Source organism: Calypte anna, chromosome 15 (assembly GCF_003957555.1).
Source record: "Calypte anna isolate BGI_N300 chromosome 15, bCalAnn1_v1.p, whole genome shotgun sequence".
NCBI lineage: Eukaryota > Metazoa > Chordata > Aves > Apodiformes > Trochilidae > Calypte > Calypte anna.
Genome location: NC_044261.1, coordinates 3,183,791 through 3,204,902, shown reverse-complemented (window position 1 = coordinate 3,204,902; position 21,112 = coordinate 3,183,791). Strand labels below are relative to the sequence as shown.

The following is a 21,112-nucleotide window of genomic DNA, read 5'->3' as shown; positions in this document are numbered from 1 at the left end:
ATATTCACAAAGTGAAGCCCACCCTCCCAAAAAACACTGGAAGGATTGCTGCTGACATAATTAATCACATTAACAAGATGCTACATTCATTCCAAGTATCCAGTTCAGTAATTTACCTCGGACAGATTTCACTTGGCTCTGAGTAATATTATCAAAATCCATGTCCATCAGGGACCGCAGGAAATTGGCCTCAGACATCATTCCTTTGGCTGTCTTCCAGTTTATTTCTTTGTAACCTCTGATTATAAGAACACATTCCAAAACACCCTGCACCTGCTTTGGGGGTTTTGCAAAGGATCTAGAAAACAGATGAAGGAGACAGCAGAGGAGAAAAAGGAGGAGACAAAGCAGATGATGTCAGACATGGGTACTTTCTTTTATAGAGTCACTGCAATAGAACAACAGCTAGGACATAAGACATCCTACAGCAAGTGAGAAAGAAAATCTAGGGCAGACAACAAACTAATTACTAGTCAAAAGCTCAGAAATTAATTTTGTGTCCAGACAATTTGATCAAAGAAATACCAAAGGCCTAAAATGCTGAGCCATGATATTCTTCCCTAGGGCAGTACAGCAGCAGTCCACTGGAAGAATCCAGAAGTGTCCTAGAGAAAGGAAACTAAACAAGTGTGGCAGGGAAGGGAGAGCCATTGCTATTCTGGAGAGAGCCAAGGACTAAATGTGCCTCTCTATCTATCCCCAAATACAAGACATATCATAAAAAGCACAGTGAGAAATGAATTCAGCAGAGTAGTACATTTTCATGCTATCAAAGCATCTCTGACAAATAACTGGTGTGTCTTCAGACCTTGAAAACGTGGGTCTCTCAGAGAATTTCCAAGAGTTTATGCTACTGCACATCCAAATGAGTCACCTGATTTCAGTAACATCAGACTTGTCAAGCTTCTGAAGCTCCATCTTGGCAGCTTCTAAAATGGGCATGACTTCAGCCAAAGCTGACTCAGCAGCTGCCTTCTCCACAGCAATAATCTTATTCTGTTCCTCTATCTCCACAGCTTTTTCTTCAGCCAGTTTTCTCTTCTCCTCAGCTAGGAATTGGAAAGGAGGGACCACAGTCTGGTTGTTCAACTTGTTTAGAGAACATACATTAATATGGATTTGCTCTTGATTGAAAATCAGAAATTACCATCAACTCAGTATCTTTTCATTGCTGTCTTGCCAGTGTTTACAGTTCCATCACTAGATCAGGAACACTGTTAGAACTCCACACAACAACATACATAATCCCTCTTCCTCCCATGCATCCCTCTGTTTTTCCTTTAATAGTAATTTTCTGAATAAGAAGGTCCACTTCTTGCTAATGCTTCTTTCCCACTTTATGCCCTACACCTTGCATAGGGAAGACAAGGGCAGGTGAACATTTGATTGTCTAAAGTATTGTAGGCCAAATATATATATGTATATATATGGCAATCTGAGCAAGACAGAGGAAGCTACTCTTATAGCACAACTCTAGATCAGCACAGATAGAACAAGAGTTACTTCTTGAAGCAGATGGAGATCTTAAGAGGGTCTTCTAACCCAACCCAACCCAACCGACTGTGTGAGCCTTGCTTAGCCCGTGGGCCACTTCAGCAGCTGTAAACCACCTACCTGCTTCTGTGTTTGCTGAAATCTCTTTTAACAAAGCCTCACAAGAAGCTGATTTTTCTGCTAGCACAATCCTTTGCTCAGCAAGTTTCTCATTGAGCTCAACCAGCTGTATGCTAGCTTCCTTCAGCTTGACCAAGCCACTATCCAGCCTTTTACATTGTCCTAGGTTGAAAAAAAGAAGGGAGAAACATCAGTGACTCATGGGTTGTGCTATACACACAGCAACAATCTCACAGAAGGTAAAGATGCTTATAGGTGCACTTAGCAGCAAGGCAACCTCCATCATGGAAGGGAAATGATTATGAAAGATTTTTTCTTTCCTAAGCCACCCACTCAAGATGGTGTCACCTGAACTACCAAACAGTGGCCCTGTGCCACAATTTGCTTTCCCTCTTACACTGCTCATGTTTTATCCTCCTCACATATTTCAGTGCCCACTGAAGTGTGTATAAGAATTGCTGCTTGAGGAAGAATGTCAAACTGTGAGCTAGGCTGAGCTGGTGTTGATCTAATCAAACACTTCTGCAAGCAGGGGAGTGTCTGGTTTGGAATCAAGTCTGGATCAAGTTTATGCACTAAAGAATTTGAAGAGAGTCCACCCTGTGATAGGCAGGGTCTAAACATTCAGATGTGGCCAGGATGTTGGTCCAATGTCCATACCAGATGTCAGCACAGCATTTGAGATGGTACTGATAAAACTATTTCTTCATAATGTGGGTGACAGGTGAGATTCTAATGACTGCTATTTTTCCTTTTAAAATATTTAAATCACTTATTAAAAAATAGAAAACATCTACACAGCCTTACCTAAAATGAACTGATTCTTCTCCTCCAGCAATTTTGGATAAGTATGGATAAAATCAAGGTAATTCTTTGGTGTTACATGGTTGCTACGTCTCAGTTTCTGCATAAACCTCTTGCTGAAATCCCCAACAGATTCATGCACCATGACCATGTGCTCAATAACTGAGGTGGAGCTCTCTGATGGGACACGTTTGTTATTTCCTAAAATCAAGCAGGAGGAAATAAAAATGTCAAAGGTTGTGTTGGTTTTGTTTACAATTTTGCCAGTTACCTTCTTTCTTAAGCACAATGAAAGCACAAAACAGCCCTCTCTGGGGCAAAAGCAAGATTAAGGCAGAGTCAGAAGAGGGCCAGGGCCTCCTGGTAGAGAGCACACATTGTCTGGATAGTTGGGAACTTGAATTTTAGCAGTTTTTAAAATCTATTTGAGTAAAAACTTTCCATCCAAAACCATTTTTGACTGGCATTCTACATCCCCCATTTAGACTCAAGGTTGCAAGCAGAATGGGACATCAGATTATGAAATCTAATATAAATGCAAAGTAAAGAATGTATTTCTTAGGCTATCCCAAGGGTTAATGGTTAAAATACTGACATTTTACATACCAACAAAGGATTCTGCAACTGCATACAAGGCCTGGGGGGGCCAGGGCAGGAACCAGTCAATACCAGTGTTGTTGACAAGACCTAAAAATGAAAGATTAATGTTATCTTAAAAGTTCCTTTGTAAAACTATACCCTAAACTGCTTCATTTCACTTACATCAAAAATCTGCAGGTTCTGGCTTATTTTACTCCTGCTTAGCAACAATATTTACCAAAAAGTCAGTACTTCCATGTTGAGAGTAACCAAGATTTGCACTTGTGTCCTGCTAACCCCATCAGACTCCTCTTTAGGCTGTACCAGTCTACAGGACTCAAGAAGTGCAACAAGGTAATTTAATTCCTGGATTTGGATTCCCCTCTATACCCATCCTTCCCATGTCTCTCCCAGGACCCCTTTCTTCCATCAGCTGAAGTGCAGCATCCCCCAGGTCCAGATGGATCTTTTTTCACAGTGGGTGTCCTCACCATGCCCTCACTTCAGCTTTAGATACAAAAATGTTTCTCTTACCACCCTCCTAGTTTCACAATTATTTAATATTTCATGCCATGCATTCTTCTGTAATCTACAGAAGAGAGGCTGCAGACATAGGCTGTATTATTTTCCATTTCAATGAGAATGACCAATTGATTTCTAGCTGTTCAGCTGGAAAATGAACTGATCTGGTAAATGGTAATCATTAATACTCACTAATATGTGGTAATTAACTGGAAAAAAAAATCATGCACTGCAAATCCTTAATCATGAAACTTGCTCTGCTAAGCTGTAGCTGCCAGGCATCTCAGAGTGTCCATCCTCTGGAGATTATCTCTTGCCTGCAAACCTCTATTTCACACAGAAGGGACTAAGCTGGGTGTACAGTTTGTACCTGGGAAATTTCTGCACCATGTTCTCAGACTGTCCCCAACTGGGGACATTCCCAGGACAATGTGAAGGTTGCTTGCACATCTGGATAGAAAATATTGCCAGACACTCTCTTTAGATGGGTTAATGCCAGCTTTGGCAGCTTCATCTCCAACCTGACTTAGTATGTTGTCTTTTTCATCATCTGGAAAAAGGGCTGGCACCATTCCTGTAGAATAAGGACAGAAGAGAAACCAGTAAGACAAACACAAGAACATAAAGTGCTTTTAACTCTGCAAAGAAAAATCTTCATTTCTGTCTTAAAACAATCAGTTCACATTTTCATCCTCTCAATCAGGTGGCAAATACTGCCTAAGTTACCTGAGGACAGACAGAAGCAGAAGAGGAACAGACCAAAAAAAACAAGACCAAGGAAAACAAGACCAAGGAAAGGGATAAGATTTAACACATCTGTTTTCAAAGCAGGCTGTGCAGGAACTGACAGGGTGGTCACACAGTGCCAGCTACTGCTCATTTTCAGCTGCTGCATACATGAAAAGATACTAAACTACAGTGCAGGACATGCTGCAGTCCAGCTGAACTGGAAAAAGTTATATTTGTCCTGGAAAAGAGTCCTGCAACATCATGATCAGTGTGAATTAAACCTCTAGCCTTCCCAGACACACAAAAGTTACTGTGAGAAGATGCCAAAATGCCATTACTAAGGCCAAGATCATTTCAGGTAGTCCTGAAAGGTGTAACTAAAGCAGCAGAGGGCACAGGGTGAACCAGTAACAGCTGGATCAAGGGTACACTTGAGATTAGGAGTCACAATTAGATCCTGATCAGGAGTAATTGAGGCTGCCTGTGTCACCTGAAGTTAACATGTTGTTGATGAGTTCCAGGAAACTTTCTTCTGCTACGTGGGCATCTGTAAACAAGAAGACCACTGACTTGTTCTCAATACCCAGCTTGTGGTATAAATTTTTCAGATCTTCTCGGAAATTATTTTCTCCATATCCTCGACTCAAGGTGATCTCAAAAACCTAAAAGACACAGATAGACCCAACACCCAATGACAACTCTGAATGTCAGACTGGATCAAAGGTTTTTCTTCAGCCCATATCATCAGGAAATGTGTAAGTATCAAAAATTATGCATTGCATTGCTTTTTAAAATTACATTTGTACAGCCCTGCAGGGTTGCATTTGCAAAATTAATTTGTGTTCATCTTCCTTCCATGTTCTTCCTTTGAGCCTCTGTAAGAGACTGAAAATACCTTGAAGAGAGTAACATTTCCTATCTGAAATATTACAGCATCAATCACAATAAGATTCCTCAAGCAGCACTTGAGTGCTCCTGCATTACAGTTAAGTAACAAAAGCAGCAGAGAGGGACTATCAGTTGTTCAACCTCAAACCCACTCATGTTTCCTGTCCCCAGAGTCAAAACCCAGATCCAGGCACTGCCATCTTCCTGCCCAGATCTGTTTTTCTCTCCACAGGGGAGAGATGCCAGCCTGACCTTATCTTCCCTTTTAAGCCCAATCACATCCTGCAGTGCTGCAGGGTCACTAACCTCACATCCAGCTGTGTAGGCAGCCAGTTTAGCTAGAGACTGTTTCCCTGAGCCTCCCACTCCTATGAGCAGGGCATGCCCACGATCCATCCGTATGATGCGATGCACGTGGATTAAGTGCTCCAAAGCATCATCAAAAAGAACCAGATCCATTTTAACATTAACTTCATTATATTCTTCCAAAATCTCCTGCAGAGAAAGGTGGGCAGTATGTTACCAGGAGGCCAAGGAAATAAAATTAATAAAATAATAACAACCCATTTAGTAGTGTTATTCCTTTCCTGTTGCTCAGGGAAAAAAAAAATAACCTGGAAAACACTGCTGATTCTGTGGCTGATCCTCAATTTTCATTCCTGCAGACCCTGAATGGCTGCACATAAAATGCTTTGTGCAGACAGAAAGAAAACAGATTTCCTACAGTCTGAGACAGGCTCCTACCCATTCCCCAGGCAAAGAGACAAAATCAGGCAAGAATTCTCAGCTGATGCACACTACCTGAAAGACAGCTTTTGCTGCATCATAGTCTTGGATATCTTCATAAATACGAGGTTCTCCTTCACTCAGTGCTGTTCTGAAATCTCCAAAAAGAATAGGATCTCTCATGGCCTCCTCCAAGTCATCTTTGAAATGCTCTTCAATCAGGTTTTTTATATGATCTTGTACCTTCAAGTGTATGAAATGGGTCAGGCAACTCAACAAAGCAGATTATTCTGAAGCCAGTGATAATACAGACTTGCTCAAATACTGATTGATTTCAATTGGATACTTAGGTCACTGGAAGATCCAGACCACAGCCCCTTATTGTGTTCTATGTACTATATAAATGATCTATGTACTATATAAAATGATCTAAGATTTCAAGAACCATTCAAGCCAATGGACTGCACAAGCTTAGGACAGAAAAGGGTAAGCCTAATTAAAGAAATACTTTCTCATTTATTGGTGTAAATATTATATTAATAAACCTTCCTTCTCAGCATTTACAGATGCCTCATTACCAAGATTTCTCACAAATCTTGTAAGTCTGAACAAATGCACAAATACAGAGAGGTTGCAGTATAATTATTCTGAGTTGTAATAATTGAGCTGGAAATGAATCTTGCTATATTTGAGAAAAAAGTTTTAAGCAGAAAAATCTGAAGCCCCCTTAATCTACCTCCTTTCATGTAAGCAAGTTGCCTTTCAAGTTGCTGCTGTCTAAATAAACCCAAATCCTCCCCTAATTCTCAATGTGTAAAACTGGTGTCATTCTCTCATCTTTAAGACATAATTTGGAACATTTTCCAGTTTGCACAACAGACAGAACTGAATGCACTGTTTAAGGACTCAGCTCTTATCCCTCTTTTTCCTGCCTGAGTGTATCATTCTGGCATAGCCTTCCTAAAGGAAAATACTGACTTGAAAATTAAGTGATTTCCTGAGCTTTCCCTTGCTCTACTCTCACCGTTTGTCACCTGTGCCACTGCTGACCAATTTTCCTGGCAAACCCAGTAACACTTTCCATTCCTTCAGCAGATCTGCTCACTTAGTCTGGCATAGTCACTTTATTTTACAAAAAAAACCCTCTATGAGCAATGTTTTGAATTAATGGAACAACACAGTGGTTAGACAAGCCTGTAGTCTGACTGCAAGACCTGAGTGCAACAGTTGAAAATGCTGCTGATGAAAATCAGTTGCCATAGTAATAGTCAGTGACTACTAAAAACTGAAAGAAATTACTCACCAGTGCTTTGTCTTCTTCATTAATCAGCCTGTCATGGAAAACCCTCAGGCACTCATTTCTCCAAACCCTCACCATCTGGGTCACTGTTTGAAACCTACATTAACATTGAAATATCAGACTGCACCAAATGAGCTGACATGATTCCTAAGGCCATATGTTTAATAACAATGAATAAAGTCTGCATTGACTTTGTTGTTGTTGTTTTTTGGTTTTGTTCCTTTCATAAAGGTAGATCATTAATTTGCTTTTATCCTTACCTCTGAATACCTTTTTTAAATAAGACTAACACATGAGTCTTTGTCATCAAGAGGAAGCTCAGTTTAGGATGTTCCTGAATGTTTTCTCATTGTAGCAAAGGTTCAGTAAAAAGTGACCAACTGAGACTGATTTCATGAGCCAAATTACCTCATCTTCACCCAGACTCATCCAATCCAGATCCTATGAGGAGAGGCTGAGGGAGCTGGGGGTGTTCAGCCTGGAGAAGAGGAGGCTCAGGGGAGACCTCATCACTCTCTACAGCTCCCTGAAAGGAGGTTGGAGCCAGGGGGGGGTTGGGCTCTTTTCCCAGGCAACTCTCAGCAAGACAAGAGGGCAGGGTCTCAAGTTGTGCCAGGGGAGGTTTAGGTTGGAGATTAGAAAGAATTTCTTTCTGGAGAGGGTGATCAGACATTGGAATGGGCTGCCCAGGGAAGTAGTGGATTCTCTGTGTCTGGAGATATTTCAAAAGAGCCTGGATGTGGCACTGAGTGCCATGGGCTGGGAACTGCAGCAGTAGTGGATCAAGGGTTGGACTTGATGCTCTCTGAGGTCCCTTCCAACCCAGCCCATTCTATGATTCTATGAATACAAACAGATATAGGACCACTGAAGACATTTTTCTATTCTTACCTCTCTGGAGTTGTAAGAATAAGTCCATTATAGACCCTGGAGAGATCCCGCAGGTTAAATATGTAATGGAATTTGGAAGGAGTGGGGGGTAGGTCATGAATAATTAGTTTATAAAGCTCCAAAGTACACAGAGTAATCTTGTCAGAAATGGCTGCTATAGATTCATTAAACATCTGCAAACATGAGAGAGAAGAAACACTTTCATGAGTCTCCCTAGAGAGAACTCAATGCTATTGTGCTTTCCAGCTTTTAACCCTGCTTGGTGTATTTCAAATAACTGAGGGCAAACATTGTCAGAATTTCACATTCCTCTGTAGTTTGTACATTCTGCAGTTAAACTTTTGGGCAGGACCCATCTTCCTTCCTGAGCTTGCACAGTGATGAAGGTAACATCAAACTCCATGACTGGAATTTGTACAGCACTTTCATAGCAGAAAAATAAACTGGTTTTTTTCTTACAGAATCTTGCAGGTTACTTGCTAGTTATGCAGTCTACTGCATTTTATTACATTTTGCACTGTCATTCAGGAAAGAGTTTGCTAACCTTTTTGTACTTGGTTAAAGGAAACATAATTAAGATTTCAACCTATGTAAAGCACCAGGTTTACAAGTTATCCATCTGCTGACTTAAAATGTTTTGATATCACTTAAGAATTTACCAAATTGGTGTAAAACCCCCGCTGAGAAGGGGGAAAGGAAGGGAAAGGTTTGCATGAGTTTCTAAATAAGAAGAAAGCCTGATAACAAGATTTCGGGTCAGGTTCAACATCTATCTAAAAAATAATAAACCTGTTGAGCAATGCTTTAAAAGCAAGGAAGTTACCGTAGTGTGGCCCTTCAGGATGGAGGCATAGATCAAATTCAGTGACTGTTCAGAAGGAAAAGGTGTGTTAAAAACACTGAAGAGTGAGATGAATCGAGGGTCAACTTCATTCCGACCTCCTCCAGCTTTCCCCATGGCAGCAATAAAATCCAGGTCTCGAAAAAGTTTACAGTTCATCTCCTTACCACGGTCATACAGGAAACCTTTTTCTAGCAGCAGCTTCAACAGGGCAATGGGTTGCTGTGTGCCATACTCATCAACCTGGCAAGACAAAAGAGACAAGATATTTAATCACAGCACATCAGCATGCCAGCTACTGCTATCATGTGGCAATATTGTGCTCCATACTCAGGAGAACATTATAGGAATTAAGTGACACTTCCTAAAGCTCTAGCCCTGATTGTGAACATTCATTCCAATGTTTCCTCTGGGCAAAGTGCCTCACATCAAGATAAACTAAATGCACACATACTCCTTTGCCCCTTTTGTAAAGAGAAAGGGATGGTTTCTATACACAGCCTACAGAGTCATGATTGTAGTGGTACAAAGAAATGATCCAACAGGATCTCTCTTATACATAGGACAAATATTTTAACAGAAACTTCCCCTCCTGCCTGCAAGCCCAGCTCTTCCAGAGATCCTAAGCTGAAACCCAGTTATGCAGTCACCACAAATCTCCTTCACTTGTGATTTGTTAGATCTGTGTTATGAAGGAGCCAGCTCATTGCCACCCCCTGCAAGGCACTGGCAGCTCACCCTGGGCATGTTCATGTCATCCATGAAGACAATCAGACGTTTTCCCATGGGAGGGCCATAGGTGTCTTTAGTTCGTTTCTCTACATTTGTCTCCAGGTTCCTCTGAATGTCCATGGATGTTGTACGAGAGGAGAAGTTAATTACAAGCAGCATCTGAAAAGGGGAGGAAATAGATAAAAATAGATTTTTACCTGTTCTTTTTTTAAAGTAGAGCACTCAAAAGACATACAGGAAACACTTCTCTGGTCCATTTATTCACTTGAATTACAGATGACAAGAAAATGAATTCTGTTCTTAGCACTTCAATAATGTAAATTTACTTTATAAGATTTGTTCATGGCAGGAAACAACAAAACATCTTTGGTCCTGAAGGACTCTCAAATTATTCACACACTTTGGGGCTGAGCTTGCAGTCAGGGTACTGAACTCAATATTGCTACCCACAGGTTCAGGCTTCACCAAGCAAATTTAACACAAGGACAAGAAATAAAAATGCAGCTTTACAAAGAAGGGAAAAGGCTTTATACATACATTAAGGTCTTTGTTCAGGTTGTTCAGGAAGTTTTGTGTTGTTGCTGTTTTAGATGTACCCGATTCACCTACAAAAATAACTGGGTGTTTTATTTTTACCATCTGTTCCAGTAACCAAGTAGTACGTGTGGTATCCACTGTAGGCACTGAAAAAGATCATGAATATGAGGGCAGGTTAAATTAAAGTGCAGTACAGCTGGGGGATTTTATTTACAGAATAGCTGGATCAAACTCTCAAGCTATTACCATTCAGTTGCACAAAGACATAACCTGAAACACCAACTCACTAATCATGTCAAAAGAAAAAATTAATTGCTCAATCACCTCTTTTCAGCTTTATCATTGAGAACTTTTCTCCTATAGATATATTTTAAAAAACCCTGTCTTCCATATAGGAGGGTCATGGGCTGGTCAAGCTCAGTTTAATCCCTCTGCAAGGATATAATCAGGATTTATTAGGATCATAAGCATTTTCCCAAAACTCTATAGAAATTATTTTTGTTCTATGTGAATAGCCTGCCCTAGGAGCAACTTCAGAGATCATGTAATTATCCCTGTGTCAGTGAAGTTAACCTCTGCTGGCTGAGGTATTACTATAAAGTAACCTGCATTAATTTGTCCTTAACTATGAAAAGCACCTGTCACCATTACACAGTGTTTGAAGTAACCAATAACAGCCTCAAGAATTTAATTTTTTTCTACCAAATACTTGAACCATGAAGCTGACATTTTCCCTAGAGTTTCTGGTAGAGCAGACTGTGAATCTTTTGCTATTCTGGCTTGTAAAAGGCATTGTTAGCTCATAATAATAAGCCTTAATATCTGAAACAAGCTTTTCATCCTTTTCTCATTTCTTTTGTTACACAGCACTGTAAATGCCAACCATTTTCTGCTAAACATGAAAGAAGAAATTGATTTGTGCCATCACAAGAAACTGAAACTGAGTAGATGACCCTCCATACAGAAAGAGGATGTCTCATGATAACTGCCATGCACTCAGTGCTCCCACATTTTAAATTACAGGCATATCACTGTATTTTCTCTTATACTCACCTAAAATGTCAAGAAATTTCACTTGAGGATCATGAATATATTCAGGAACAAGCTTCATCCAAGGTACCCATTTTTTTTGGGATGCATCAAAATGAAAGTCATACAGAGTTGGCAGCTGACCTGCAAACCATTAAACAACTTGAAGGTTTTCTGGGACACTGAAATATTGCATAAGAAAATAATATGACTGCTATGAAAGTGAAGTGGAAGATTCTGGACAAAGTTGTCCAGCTCTGTGTTCTGTTTACTTGTCATTTAACCCAAGAAGACATCAGTGAAAATTCTCCTAGTCCAGCACTTGGATCGTACTATTGTTATTTAAGCACCTTTCACTGGCTTTCCTTTCACTGCTTATCTCTTCAGCTTCTAACACAATTAATGGCACTCTGACAAAATTATTGCAAGATCCTACCTGGCAATTCCCCAGGTTTAGCCAGGATGTTATCATCCTGAACAGTAGACATGCAGGAAATACGTTTAACAGTTTCATCAAATTTAATTCTCTCAGCATCAAGAAGAGTAGCTCCTAAGGAGGAATACAAAGCTTCCAAGAAAAAACACTCCAGAATATCAAGATCATCAGGCTGTGCCTGAATTAGAGCATCCAGCATCACAGTCAACTGCACCACCTGTTGTAAAACAAGACAAAACAGTAAACAGAATTGCCACTTAGATGCAAGAAAACTCTTAATGTGTTTTCAGCTGTTGGACTTTTTGCTCTCTTTTGTCCTTCCAGGTGTATCTACTGATATGGGTATCAACAATGGTAAAAGAGCATTGTTAGGAACTATTTTTTTTTGTCTAGATGCTCATCACTAGCAAACTGACATTTCAGTATGGACTCTACTCCTGTGCTTTGAGAGATTTCTATTCTTTCCACTGTTCCATTTCTGGTTTTAGATAAACCTTTCCAACCTTTATTCTTTATTCCTTACCATATTTAAATCTGTTTGAGGAACAATGGTCTTCAGCTTTGCTCCTTGTCTGCCATCCACAATTCCTTCTACAATCATATCAATAAGGCAGGGAACATATTTTTCATAGAGTCGATTCAATTCGATTCTCTCTTGCTGAGGAAGGAAGAGGACAATAACTGAGCACACAGAAACCTTACTTCAGCCTTCTGTGGACTTGGGTTTTTAATCTAAATGTAAGAAACAAGAACCCCAGCAATCTCACTCTTTGGAGATCAGATAAACTGATTTATTGATGCTTCACTTCTCAGAAACAACCAGAAGTTAGAAAAGCTGGGAATGTACTTCAGCCCCGTGCTGCAGGTCCAGTGATTTGTTGTCAGAAAAATCAGACTGCCTTTACAAAGTTGCTTTTTTTTACATATTTCCACAGTTCACTATTTAATAAAGATACTGTCTGAATGAGTGAAGAAATTCCCACCTCATTTCCTCTTTCTTGGACCCACTTCTGCCAGTAGGGTGTGTATTTCAGATTTTTAGGATCTACAAAGACCATTCCACAGCGGGACACTGTGGCAGGAGATGCATACTGTAAGTCACCAACCTATAAAATAATCATACAAGGTTACCATACACTTAAACAAAGAACAGCTACAGTAACTATAGGCTTTGTAGACCCAGCTGTTTCCAACCCTTCCCAATTACTAAGCAGTATAGTAATTATTTACCTCAAACAACAAAGCACAGTGTGGCTGAAGTCTAATCCGCTCTCCATTTGCCAGGGTCAGTAATTTGTTGTCATCCATGACAGAATTCATGTTTTCAACCCAAAGAGCATCAACATCTCCATCAAAAAGAATGTACCTGGGGATACAGGAGCCAAGGGCCACTGATTAATCTGTGATTTTACTAATATGTATTTTAGAATTCAGATAAAAGGTGTGAATGTCACTCCAGGTGTTTTGAAGCCTCCTGTTCATCCCTGATAATCACAGTTAACATCCATCCCACTGAAGCTGGAAACTCACAGAAGGCAGAAAGACCTCTAGATACTTTGTTTATTCAGCATTTGTTTTTAAAGAGTGTGGTATCAAATATTTAAAAAACCAAACAAAACAATATGTAAAGCTCAGTATCTAAAAATCCTCACAACCATTTCCAGCTGTCTACCTTTGCTCTTTCTTGTCAGTGGGCCTGTTGATATCACGAAAAATGTTTGACAGGACTCCATCTGTCCAGTCTCTGGTGGTAGGGTCAAGGATCCCATACAGCTCAATCACACTCATAGCTTTAGGGTTCAGTGTATAAAGCTTTGTCAGTACTCCAAGCCTAAAGATACAGCAAGAAAAGCAATATTATAATGACACCATACCACCCCATGTTAACCCAAGCAAATATTATGGTCAACTATTAAACCCATCACGACTACACAAGACTGAATAATGCAGTCCATGACATTTTATAACATAATTTCCATATATCAAATCCTATACTCACTTGTTTTGTGCTTGGCACAAAGTATTTATGACAACTGACTTGCCACCTCCAGTAGGTCCAACTATCATTGTAGTGTGACGAGTTAGCATTGTCTCATACATCTGAACTACTTTATCCACCTGGAAAATAAGTGTTGATTCAGTGGAGTGCTGTCTGTAATTCTTCTATGGACAAGATAAGCAACTGGTCTATATCTGTTAAGCTTTCCTAGAGCCACTCCAGAGAGCAGCAATGCATTTCCAGCCTAACAGGTACAACAAAACTCAAGCAATTAATGTTTTTTTATACCTGGACTGGTAAAACAATATAACCCCCTTCCTTCAGCACTTCCTCTACAGCATCATTAAAGTCAGGGTAGCGGACTCGAGGGCAATCCAGGCCAGGAAACAGGTCTGAGATTAAGCCAAGGAAGAGAGGTACATCTTCAAACACAAATTTAGGAAGATTCATATCACGTAGAGCTCTCATCAGCACAACTTCCTAGACAAAACACAGAAAAATCAAACAGCTAACCAATCATCTAATATATAGCAAAATCAAAAATCTCTAAGACCTGTTACCTGATTACTTCAGTACAGCTCTGAGAATGTTTTCTTGGTGTCTGTTAGTAGTGCAACCAAAGGTTCTTTTCTAAGGGTTAAGCAGCACAGTAGCTAAGAATAATTCACTACTTTTTTCCACTATATTAACCACATGCCAAACATCTGGAGTGGCTGACACCACAGCTTCCCTGACTTGATGTTAAAATGACCAACTGTTTTATGAACATACCTAAGTTTTGCAGTCCCCTTGAGAACAAAATTAAATAATAACACAAATAACACCAGTGTTCCTATTTCCAAAGCCAACCAAGTACAGCAGATGTGTAAGCACATCCTCTTCCTAATTAAAAAGATTATCTCCCCAGGGTAACTATAGGAAATCTACCTCACTGAGGTCTGCTGATCCTCTTTTCAGTTCTCCAGCCATCACCAACACAGACTTAAGGGCCCGCAGTCCAAAATCATAATGATGCTGTTTAGAAAGTTGTTCCCTTGCTAGCTTGTACAGCACTGTCATCTTTTTGGCAAGGACCTGTTTGAGATTTTAATTAAGAGAATCACAGTTGTGTAAGTCACAAGCAAACACAGACCATGGTGTACATGGTTGTGTAGATGGGAATGGGTAGCAACAAAATTTTCTTACTTTTGCCATGAGGAACCCTTCAGAGAAGAGCATGATCTCACAGATTTGCTGAAGGTCTGGTACAATGACCACCACAGGCCTGAACAAAGCTTTCACAGACTCAGGGAGCTCCGTCCGGCCAGCATAACCAGGATTCATTGTGATAAAAATGCCCATACGGCTGTCAAGGGCAATCTCCTGTCCCTCAAACTGAAGGCATAAGAAAACATTAGAACTACACATATCTAGAATTGCTCCAAAAGAGACAGAGAAATACTGGGGCACCCTCTTAGGACAACATGTTGAAATACGTATGGGATACACACCCACTGTTTGTAACATAAACAGCAAGACATTTCACACTTCTCAATCAAATTTTCTCTCTGAGGGTTTTGAATTCCAATAAACATCAGTAAATAAAGCCTCAGGATTCACATCAAGTTATTCCTCTCCTTAATTACTACTATACCACTGTGCCATCTACTCACTATTATGTATTACTTACTATTATCCTATTAAGCTTAATTTCATCTCACATCACAAAGGAAGAACCTTGCAAAGGATCAGGAAACTAGCAACCATTTAACATCTCTGAAACTGAGAGGACATACTCTGGAGCTTGGCATGCTCAGCCTTCACAATTACTCCTCTTTTTTGATGCTTACATGAAATTTTTTCAGCTGATTCATTAAAGCATTTCGAATAGTCTGAATCTGAGAAGAAATGACTGAAAGCACAGAAGCATCGATACGATTGAATTCATCAAAGCATCCCCATGCTCCACACTGGGCAAGACCAGAGAAGATTTTACCAACTGCCTAATAAAAACAACAAGAAAAACATCTCAGCAATGAATAAATAAAACATTCAGCACCAACAAAACTCTTCATGACTAGGTAAAACCTTCGGATAAGTATTCACGCAGGAGCTAGCAGTAAGGTCTTGCAATAATTACTTGCTCAGTGCAGATTGCACATGATGAGTTTTAACATACCATCTAGTGATTGCTTCCCTGCTTGAAAGCACCTGAAAATCCTTCAGGAATTTATTCAAAATAGACAGGCTTTGTACTATGTTTCATTAACAGTTGGCATGGTATCTCTAAGGGATGTAGTTATGCCAAAGTTCAGACTATGCCCTGATCCTGAGCACTGAAAAGGAGCAGTAACTGGCACTTTATCAAAGAACACAGATCTTTGTCTCTTACTTTGAAATCCATGCCTTCCCCACAGTTGGTCACCACACAAAGCAAGCCCAATGCTTTGGCCAGATCCTTTGTTGTTTCCGTTTTCCCTGTACCTGCTGGCCCTGCTGGTGCTCCTCCCAAAAACATTGACAAAGCCTTTGGAGACAGACCAAAAAGCAAAGCAAAGCTTGGATTACTTTTATATTAGCTTGTCAACAAGTGAACTTCCAGGTAGAAAAAGCTTTAAATGTTATCTGTGAATGCATCCTGTGTTATCTTGTGAGACAACCAGGTTAGAAGTACAACAGATTTCAAACATATTGGCCTTGGCGGTGGCATCCAGGAGGTACCAGAATGGCAATAAAACAATTGGGGTTTTATTAGTAAATGGGTTTGTTAGTAAAAATCTCCTTAAACATATACCTGTGTGAGGGTAAGATAAATCCTGTCAGTTAGTGGGGTGATCACCAGACGTCCATTCAAGCCCATGTACTCATAGCCATAGGAGAAGGTGCCCGTGCACTGCCGCACGTTCAGCTCGTCCGGCTCCCGGTCCCAGTAAAACCTCAGCTGGCTTTCCCACTCAAACTCCTGAGCCTGCAGAATGCTGCACAGGAGAGACTGATCTGTTAGGCAAGAGGATGGAAATACCAATTATGCATTTTTTTTATCACTAGGTTGGGGGCTGGTGTTTACCTGTCTCTTACGAATGTATCAACAATGTCTCTGGCATGAACATCGATGATGAGCACAGTGTTGTATTTTTTCCTGTCATTTTTGCTCAAGGGCTTTGTAATGCGGGTCACCAGCTCATCAATTTGCTCGTGCATTTTTTTAGCATAAAGTTTCATTGCCTGTTTCTCTCCATTCTTCACTTTCTGGAAGACATCCTCTACCTCCCAAGTCCACCACACCTGATTAGCAGCCAGCACCATCATGCCTTGATAGAGTAACATCCAATCAACCCTATGGGAAACACAGACAGGGAGGGAGTCTGTGGTCATTCCAAGTAATGATCAGGACAGGGAAACAAACAAACCAAACCAAACCAAAAAATTCCTTCTACAACATGAGCAAAGCTTTCCAGAGCTGTACAGAATCCTCTCAAGGCGTGCTGTGGTATTGCAAAAGCCTAGGAAATACTCTGATAGGAATGCTGCCTATTCCATGTGTAAATATTGCCAAGAGAATTTCACAGGGATAGACACATACTGTGCACACAAAACTACAAATAAATATTTAAGGCTTAGGGAATTAGACACAATAAATAAGAGTTTTTTCTGGTCAGCTATAATAGCACATATTCATGTATGCACATCCTTTCACGTACAGAAATACAGGCTAAATTATGTAAAAATTAAAAATATTAAGTCTTTATTTTTCTACATCACTACAGGCTGATAATAACATAGAAGGTGTGCCAAGGTTATCCTTGACACTGATTGTTTCACCTGCTTCTGTCTTCACAGTATCTAAAAATAGCTTCCTTAGTAAGGAGCCTGTTTGTTCGTCTCATTTCTTCCAGCACTGCTGTCATCCAGTTCTCCACCCTGCCTTCTGCAGCTACAGCCTTCCGGAACTCCATCACCTCCCCCTCAGCTGAGATCATGGCTGTTACAATTTTCTTATCACTTTCACCATCCTGAAACCTCAGGGAGGCTATGTTATCATACATCTGAAATGAACCAACAAAGAAATTTAGAGGCAGTTTAGAAAAAAAAAAAAACAAACTTCAAAGATGTAAGTGCATCCAGTCCCAATTTAATTTTGAAATAAAATTTCCATGGACTCTAAAGAGAAATGGATCTGACTCCTAAGAAACCTGATACAAACACTGACATATAGCTTAATTGCAGAGTAAGCAAGCAGATGATCTGGCCAAAATAACATTGATTTTGCTTCCAGAAAAAAATTATCCATCAGGAGGTACAGGAAGGTTCTTTAATGATTGATCATTCTGCTGTATCTTGAATGATCCTCTACTGTAACTGTTACTGGCCAGCATGAGAGCAAGGACAGACTATTGATCAGATTTGACTTGGTTATTCAGAGGCTTCTTCAAGATACTGCCAGGACACTCTTTATATGCAATAAATATTAGCACACCATGAACATCATGTACAGTATAGTCTCATAAACTTCTTAAAGCACCATGCACTGTGGAAACCCAGACATTGTACCTTTATCATGTGTTCCTGGACACAAAGTGGGTTACTGCTGCCAAGGATACTAAGCAACTCCTCATCAGATATAAAGAAAAATCTTGGGAAAGCATTTCGTTTGGAATCCAAATAATCATTCAAGCTTTTCTGACATTTCTCCAGCACATCACTGATGTGACGAAGGTCTGAGAGACGGTTTGGGGCTTCGCAGCACTTTTTTATTATTGGTTCTTCTACTGTTTCATCCATTATCTACACAGGGAGAAAAGAAACTTCAGAAAATACTGAACAGCAAGTGATTATATCAAACCACATTTAACCAGTGACAAATAACACAAGCAGTGCAGGCAGTATAGATTCTTACAGAAGTGAATTAGACAGCTTTAAATATGGTTTCCTATTGCTGCAGCCTTGGTGTTACAAATGACATGGAAGACTTCAGCTAACTATGGAACTGGAAACAAAATGCACTGAATAATTATGCTGATCACAAGTCAAGACAGTTACTTGCCTTTTTAAACATCCTGTCTACACCATCAAATATTTCAGCTTCCTCTGGAAGCTGTGATCTGATATCTCCTCCAATAAAGATGCTCTCCAGGTACATCCATTTCCTCTGAACCACCATCCAGATCTAAGAATCAAACGTTACCATCGAAGAAAAAAATAAAATACAATTGAAAACTTTTATTATAAATAATACATATTAATTATTTAGTCCAGAACTTTCATCCCTACCTCAATTACTTCACCAATCAATGACAGGGATTTTTCCCATTGGTGAACTGTTGAAAGGAAAGGACCCACAAATCGACTGCTCAGAACACTCTGAAGATTGACATTGTTGTCATCAAGAACCTCTATGATTTCATCTACAGATGCCAGGATATATCCTCTCTTCTCTGTGCCTTTGAAGTATGTCTGTACATTGAATTTCATGGCTTCCCATGTATCTGCTATTTCCTTCACACCCTGCATGTGAGCATAAATAAAAAGGTGCAAGCTTTAGTCTTTCAAAACTAGACAACTATAATCTTAGCATAAAATTTAAAGCAATTAATTCTGCAAAATTTTTGCACAGATTTTCTAAGTCTGGTTTATAAAGGTGTTATTTCCAAATATCATTACAGCAACAGAGTGGATGCTCCTTCAGATTCTTTTTCATAGGTCAAACTTGCTTATTGCAATAACAGAAATCCAATATGCTGCTGCCAACCCAAGATAGCTGGGATTCTGTGGCTGCTTATTAACAGAGCTTTTGATCTTAGTTGCTATCAATTATACCATGGCAGCTCCCTGAAGTTTGCTGACATCCCAGTGCAAACATCCCATATAAAACAGACTGTTATATTCTATATCTTTTTAGTTTTATTATAATTTTTTACATATTTTTTACATTACCTTCTCAATGCTAAGCTCCTTAACAGCAGATCCAACTATTTCAGCAATAACATCTGAGTGTCTGTGAAGTTCCATAGCAAACATATTCTCCAAAGTGAATGTCTCTGTTTTCATTTCAAAACTTGTTCCTGTTCTCTCCATAAGATCTTGCCAATGCCTGTTTTAAATTGACACATCAAGAATTGCACCAGCCACCATGATGCAGTAAAAATGAAAACAACTGGAATTTAATACAAAATAATGAAAATGTTTAGCACTCTGGTGTTTAAACACAAGCTAGGATTATGAATAAAGTATCCCAGTCATCTTGCATGCAATTACACAAGTTCACTAAGCAGAAGGTGAAGTTTCAAGCTGTAGGACATGCTAAGACCCCAGTAAGGGAACTTAAAAGTTCTAACAAAACAAAAAAAAATTTCCTACATAGAGAAAATGGATTTTAATGAATCAAAGCAAACCTTTCTCTTAAAGCTTCATTTTTCAAATCAAGCAACAAAGGGATGGAGTCTCGAAAAGCCTTCATTTTTTTTTCCAAGTGAAAAGCTACTGGCATAGTGCGGACATCTTTGGGCAGCTTTCGAAAGGCTTTAAGAAATCCTTCAATTCCTCCCTGAAGAAGCTGGACATCAAGGTTTATCCAGAGTGTCTGAGACCATTCCTCCTTAGCTGCCTGGGAACACGGGCATTGGGAGAAAAAAAATCATGGTTCCTTCTAATTAGCAAAAATAAATCATCTTTCCAGTACAGGAGAACATTGAGACCACAGTTGGGATGCAGATGTAATTGTAGTAACATTTTGCAAACAGAGGAAGAGGCAGGTTCATGCCCAAGTTGGGTTCCTAGCCAAACACAACCAAGCTGTCTAAGAAATAATCCAAAGGTGATATGAATGGGGAAAGCATCCCTAAGTGCATACTTTACAGGGTATTTTAATTCTGGGAAAATAAAACCTTTAAAACAATAGGTTCTCTCCCCTACTTTTTCTATACATACATGCATGAGTATGTGTGCATCTGTGTATACACAGTGTAATACTTACCTTCTGTAATTTATAGATTTCATAGATCTGCTTCAGACCTTTCATATATTTCTGTGCTTGCATGAACTCAGGGTAGGCTGTAGCTGGCAAGTCAAAAAGTTTCTCAACACTGCTCAGTTCCTGACGATTTTTTTCCAGTTTTTCCACTTCTTTTTCAAAAATTTCCATGAGTTCCAGTCCTGGGAAAGGAGAGGATTTTTTTCTAGATAAACAGTCACACTGATCATTAGGGACAAATAATGTGAGTACATGCACATAATCTGTAGAAGTTACAGTACTGAAAATACCACATTCCTGGTTGATCAGTTTGTGTCTTAAAAAGGAAAGCACAATTTTCTTCTTTTACATAAAACTTGAAGAATTGTCCAGGTAATAATATTTTTAAGAAATTGCTTTAATCCATTTACCCTTATCAAGATCTTCCCCAACAGAACCAGGCCCCTCAGCCATGAATTTCTGGAAGAACTCTTCTGTCTCTTTGCTGTACTCCTCAATTTGTTGCTGTGTAACCTGAAGAGAACAGTGTTAAAATT

The 21,112-nt window shown here is 39.6% G+C and overlaps 1 protein-coding gene across 1 annotated transcript in view; it reads right to left on the bottom strand.

The window, feature by feature from the left end:
• DNAH10 (dynein axonemal heavy chain 10) overlaps nucleotides 1-21,112 on the bottom strand; it is a 53,510-nt gene that overhangs the window by 14,736 nt on the left and 17,662 nt on the right. The window contains exons 22-57 of the mRNA XM_030460689.1: nucleotides 20,987-21,089; nucleotides 20,580-20,758; nucleotides 19,999-20,210; nucleotides 19,541-19,697; nucleotides 18,878-19,111; nucleotides 18,651-18,773; nucleotides 18,158-18,391; nucleotides 17,429-17,652; nucleotides 16,674-16,943; nucleotides 16,401-16,584; nucleotides 15,999-16,133; nucleotides 15,457-15,609; nucleotides 14,813-15,001; nucleotides 14,555-14,701; nucleotides 13,916-14,107; nucleotides 13,628-13,746; nucleotides 13,301-13,459; nucleotides 12,859-12,994; nucleotides 12,612-12,734; nucleotides 12,152-12,286; nucleotides 11,629-11,845; nucleotides 11,217-11,336; nucleotides 10,164-10,309; nucleotides 9,633-9,785; nucleotides 8,877-9,137; nucleotides 8,054-8,226; nucleotides 7,166-7,259; nucleotides 5,938-6,105; nucleotides 5,443-5,631; nucleotides 4,739-4,910; nucleotides 3,890-4,093; nucleotides 3,025-3,105; nucleotides 2,422-2,619; nucleotides 1,615-1,776; nucleotides 875-1,049; nucleotides 117-298 (exon numbers count right to left, since the gene is read on the bottom strand). Of these exons, the coding sequence (XP_030316549.1) occupies nucleotides 117-298; nucleotides 875-1,049; nucleotides 1,615-1,776; nucleotides 2,422-2,619; nucleotides 3,025-3,105; nucleotides 3,890-4,093; nucleotides 4,739-4,910; nucleotides 5,443-5,631; nucleotides 5,938-6,105; nucleotides 7,166-7,259; nucleotides 8,054-8,226; nucleotides 8,877-9,137; nucleotides 9,633-9,785; nucleotides 10,164-10,309; nucleotides 11,217-11,336; nucleotides 11,629-11,845; nucleotides 12,152-12,286; nucleotides 12,612-12,734; nucleotides 12,859-12,994; nucleotides 13,301-13,459; nucleotides 13,628-13,746; nucleotides 13,916-14,107; nucleotides 14,555-14,701; nucleotides 14,813-15,001; nucleotides 15,457-15,609; nucleotides 15,999-16,133; nucleotides 16,401-16,584; nucleotides 16,674-16,943; nucleotides 17,429-17,652; nucleotides 18,158-18,391; nucleotides 18,651-18,773; nucleotides 18,878-19,111; nucleotides 19,541-19,697; nucleotides 19,999-20,210; nucleotides 20,580-20,758; nucleotides 20,987-21,089 (6,103 nt within the window). The remainder of the gene's footprint in view (nucleotides 1-116; nucleotides 299-874; nucleotides 1,050-1,614; nucleotides 1,777-2,421; nucleotides 2,620-3,024; nucleotides 3,106-3,889; nucleotides 4,094-4,738; nucleotides 4,911-5,442; nucleotides 5,632-5,937; nucleotides 6,106-7,165; nucleotides 7,260-8,053; nucleotides 8,227-8,876; nucleotides 9,138-9,632; nucleotides 9,786-10,163; nucleotides 10,310-11,216; nucleotides 11,337-11,628; nucleotides 11,846-12,151; nucleotides 12,287-12,611; nucleotides 12,735-12,858; nucleotides 12,995-13,300; nucleotides 13,460-13,627; nucleotides 13,747-13,915; nucleotides 14,108-14,554; nucleotides 14,702-14,812; nucleotides 15,002-15,456; nucleotides 15,610-15,998; nucleotides 16,134-16,400; nucleotides 16,585-16,673; nucleotides 16,944-17,428; nucleotides 17,653-18,157; nucleotides 18,392-18,650; nucleotides 18,774-18,877; nucleotides 19,112-19,540; nucleotides 19,698-19,998; nucleotides 20,211-20,579; nucleotides 20,759-20,986; nucleotides 21,090-21,112) is intronic.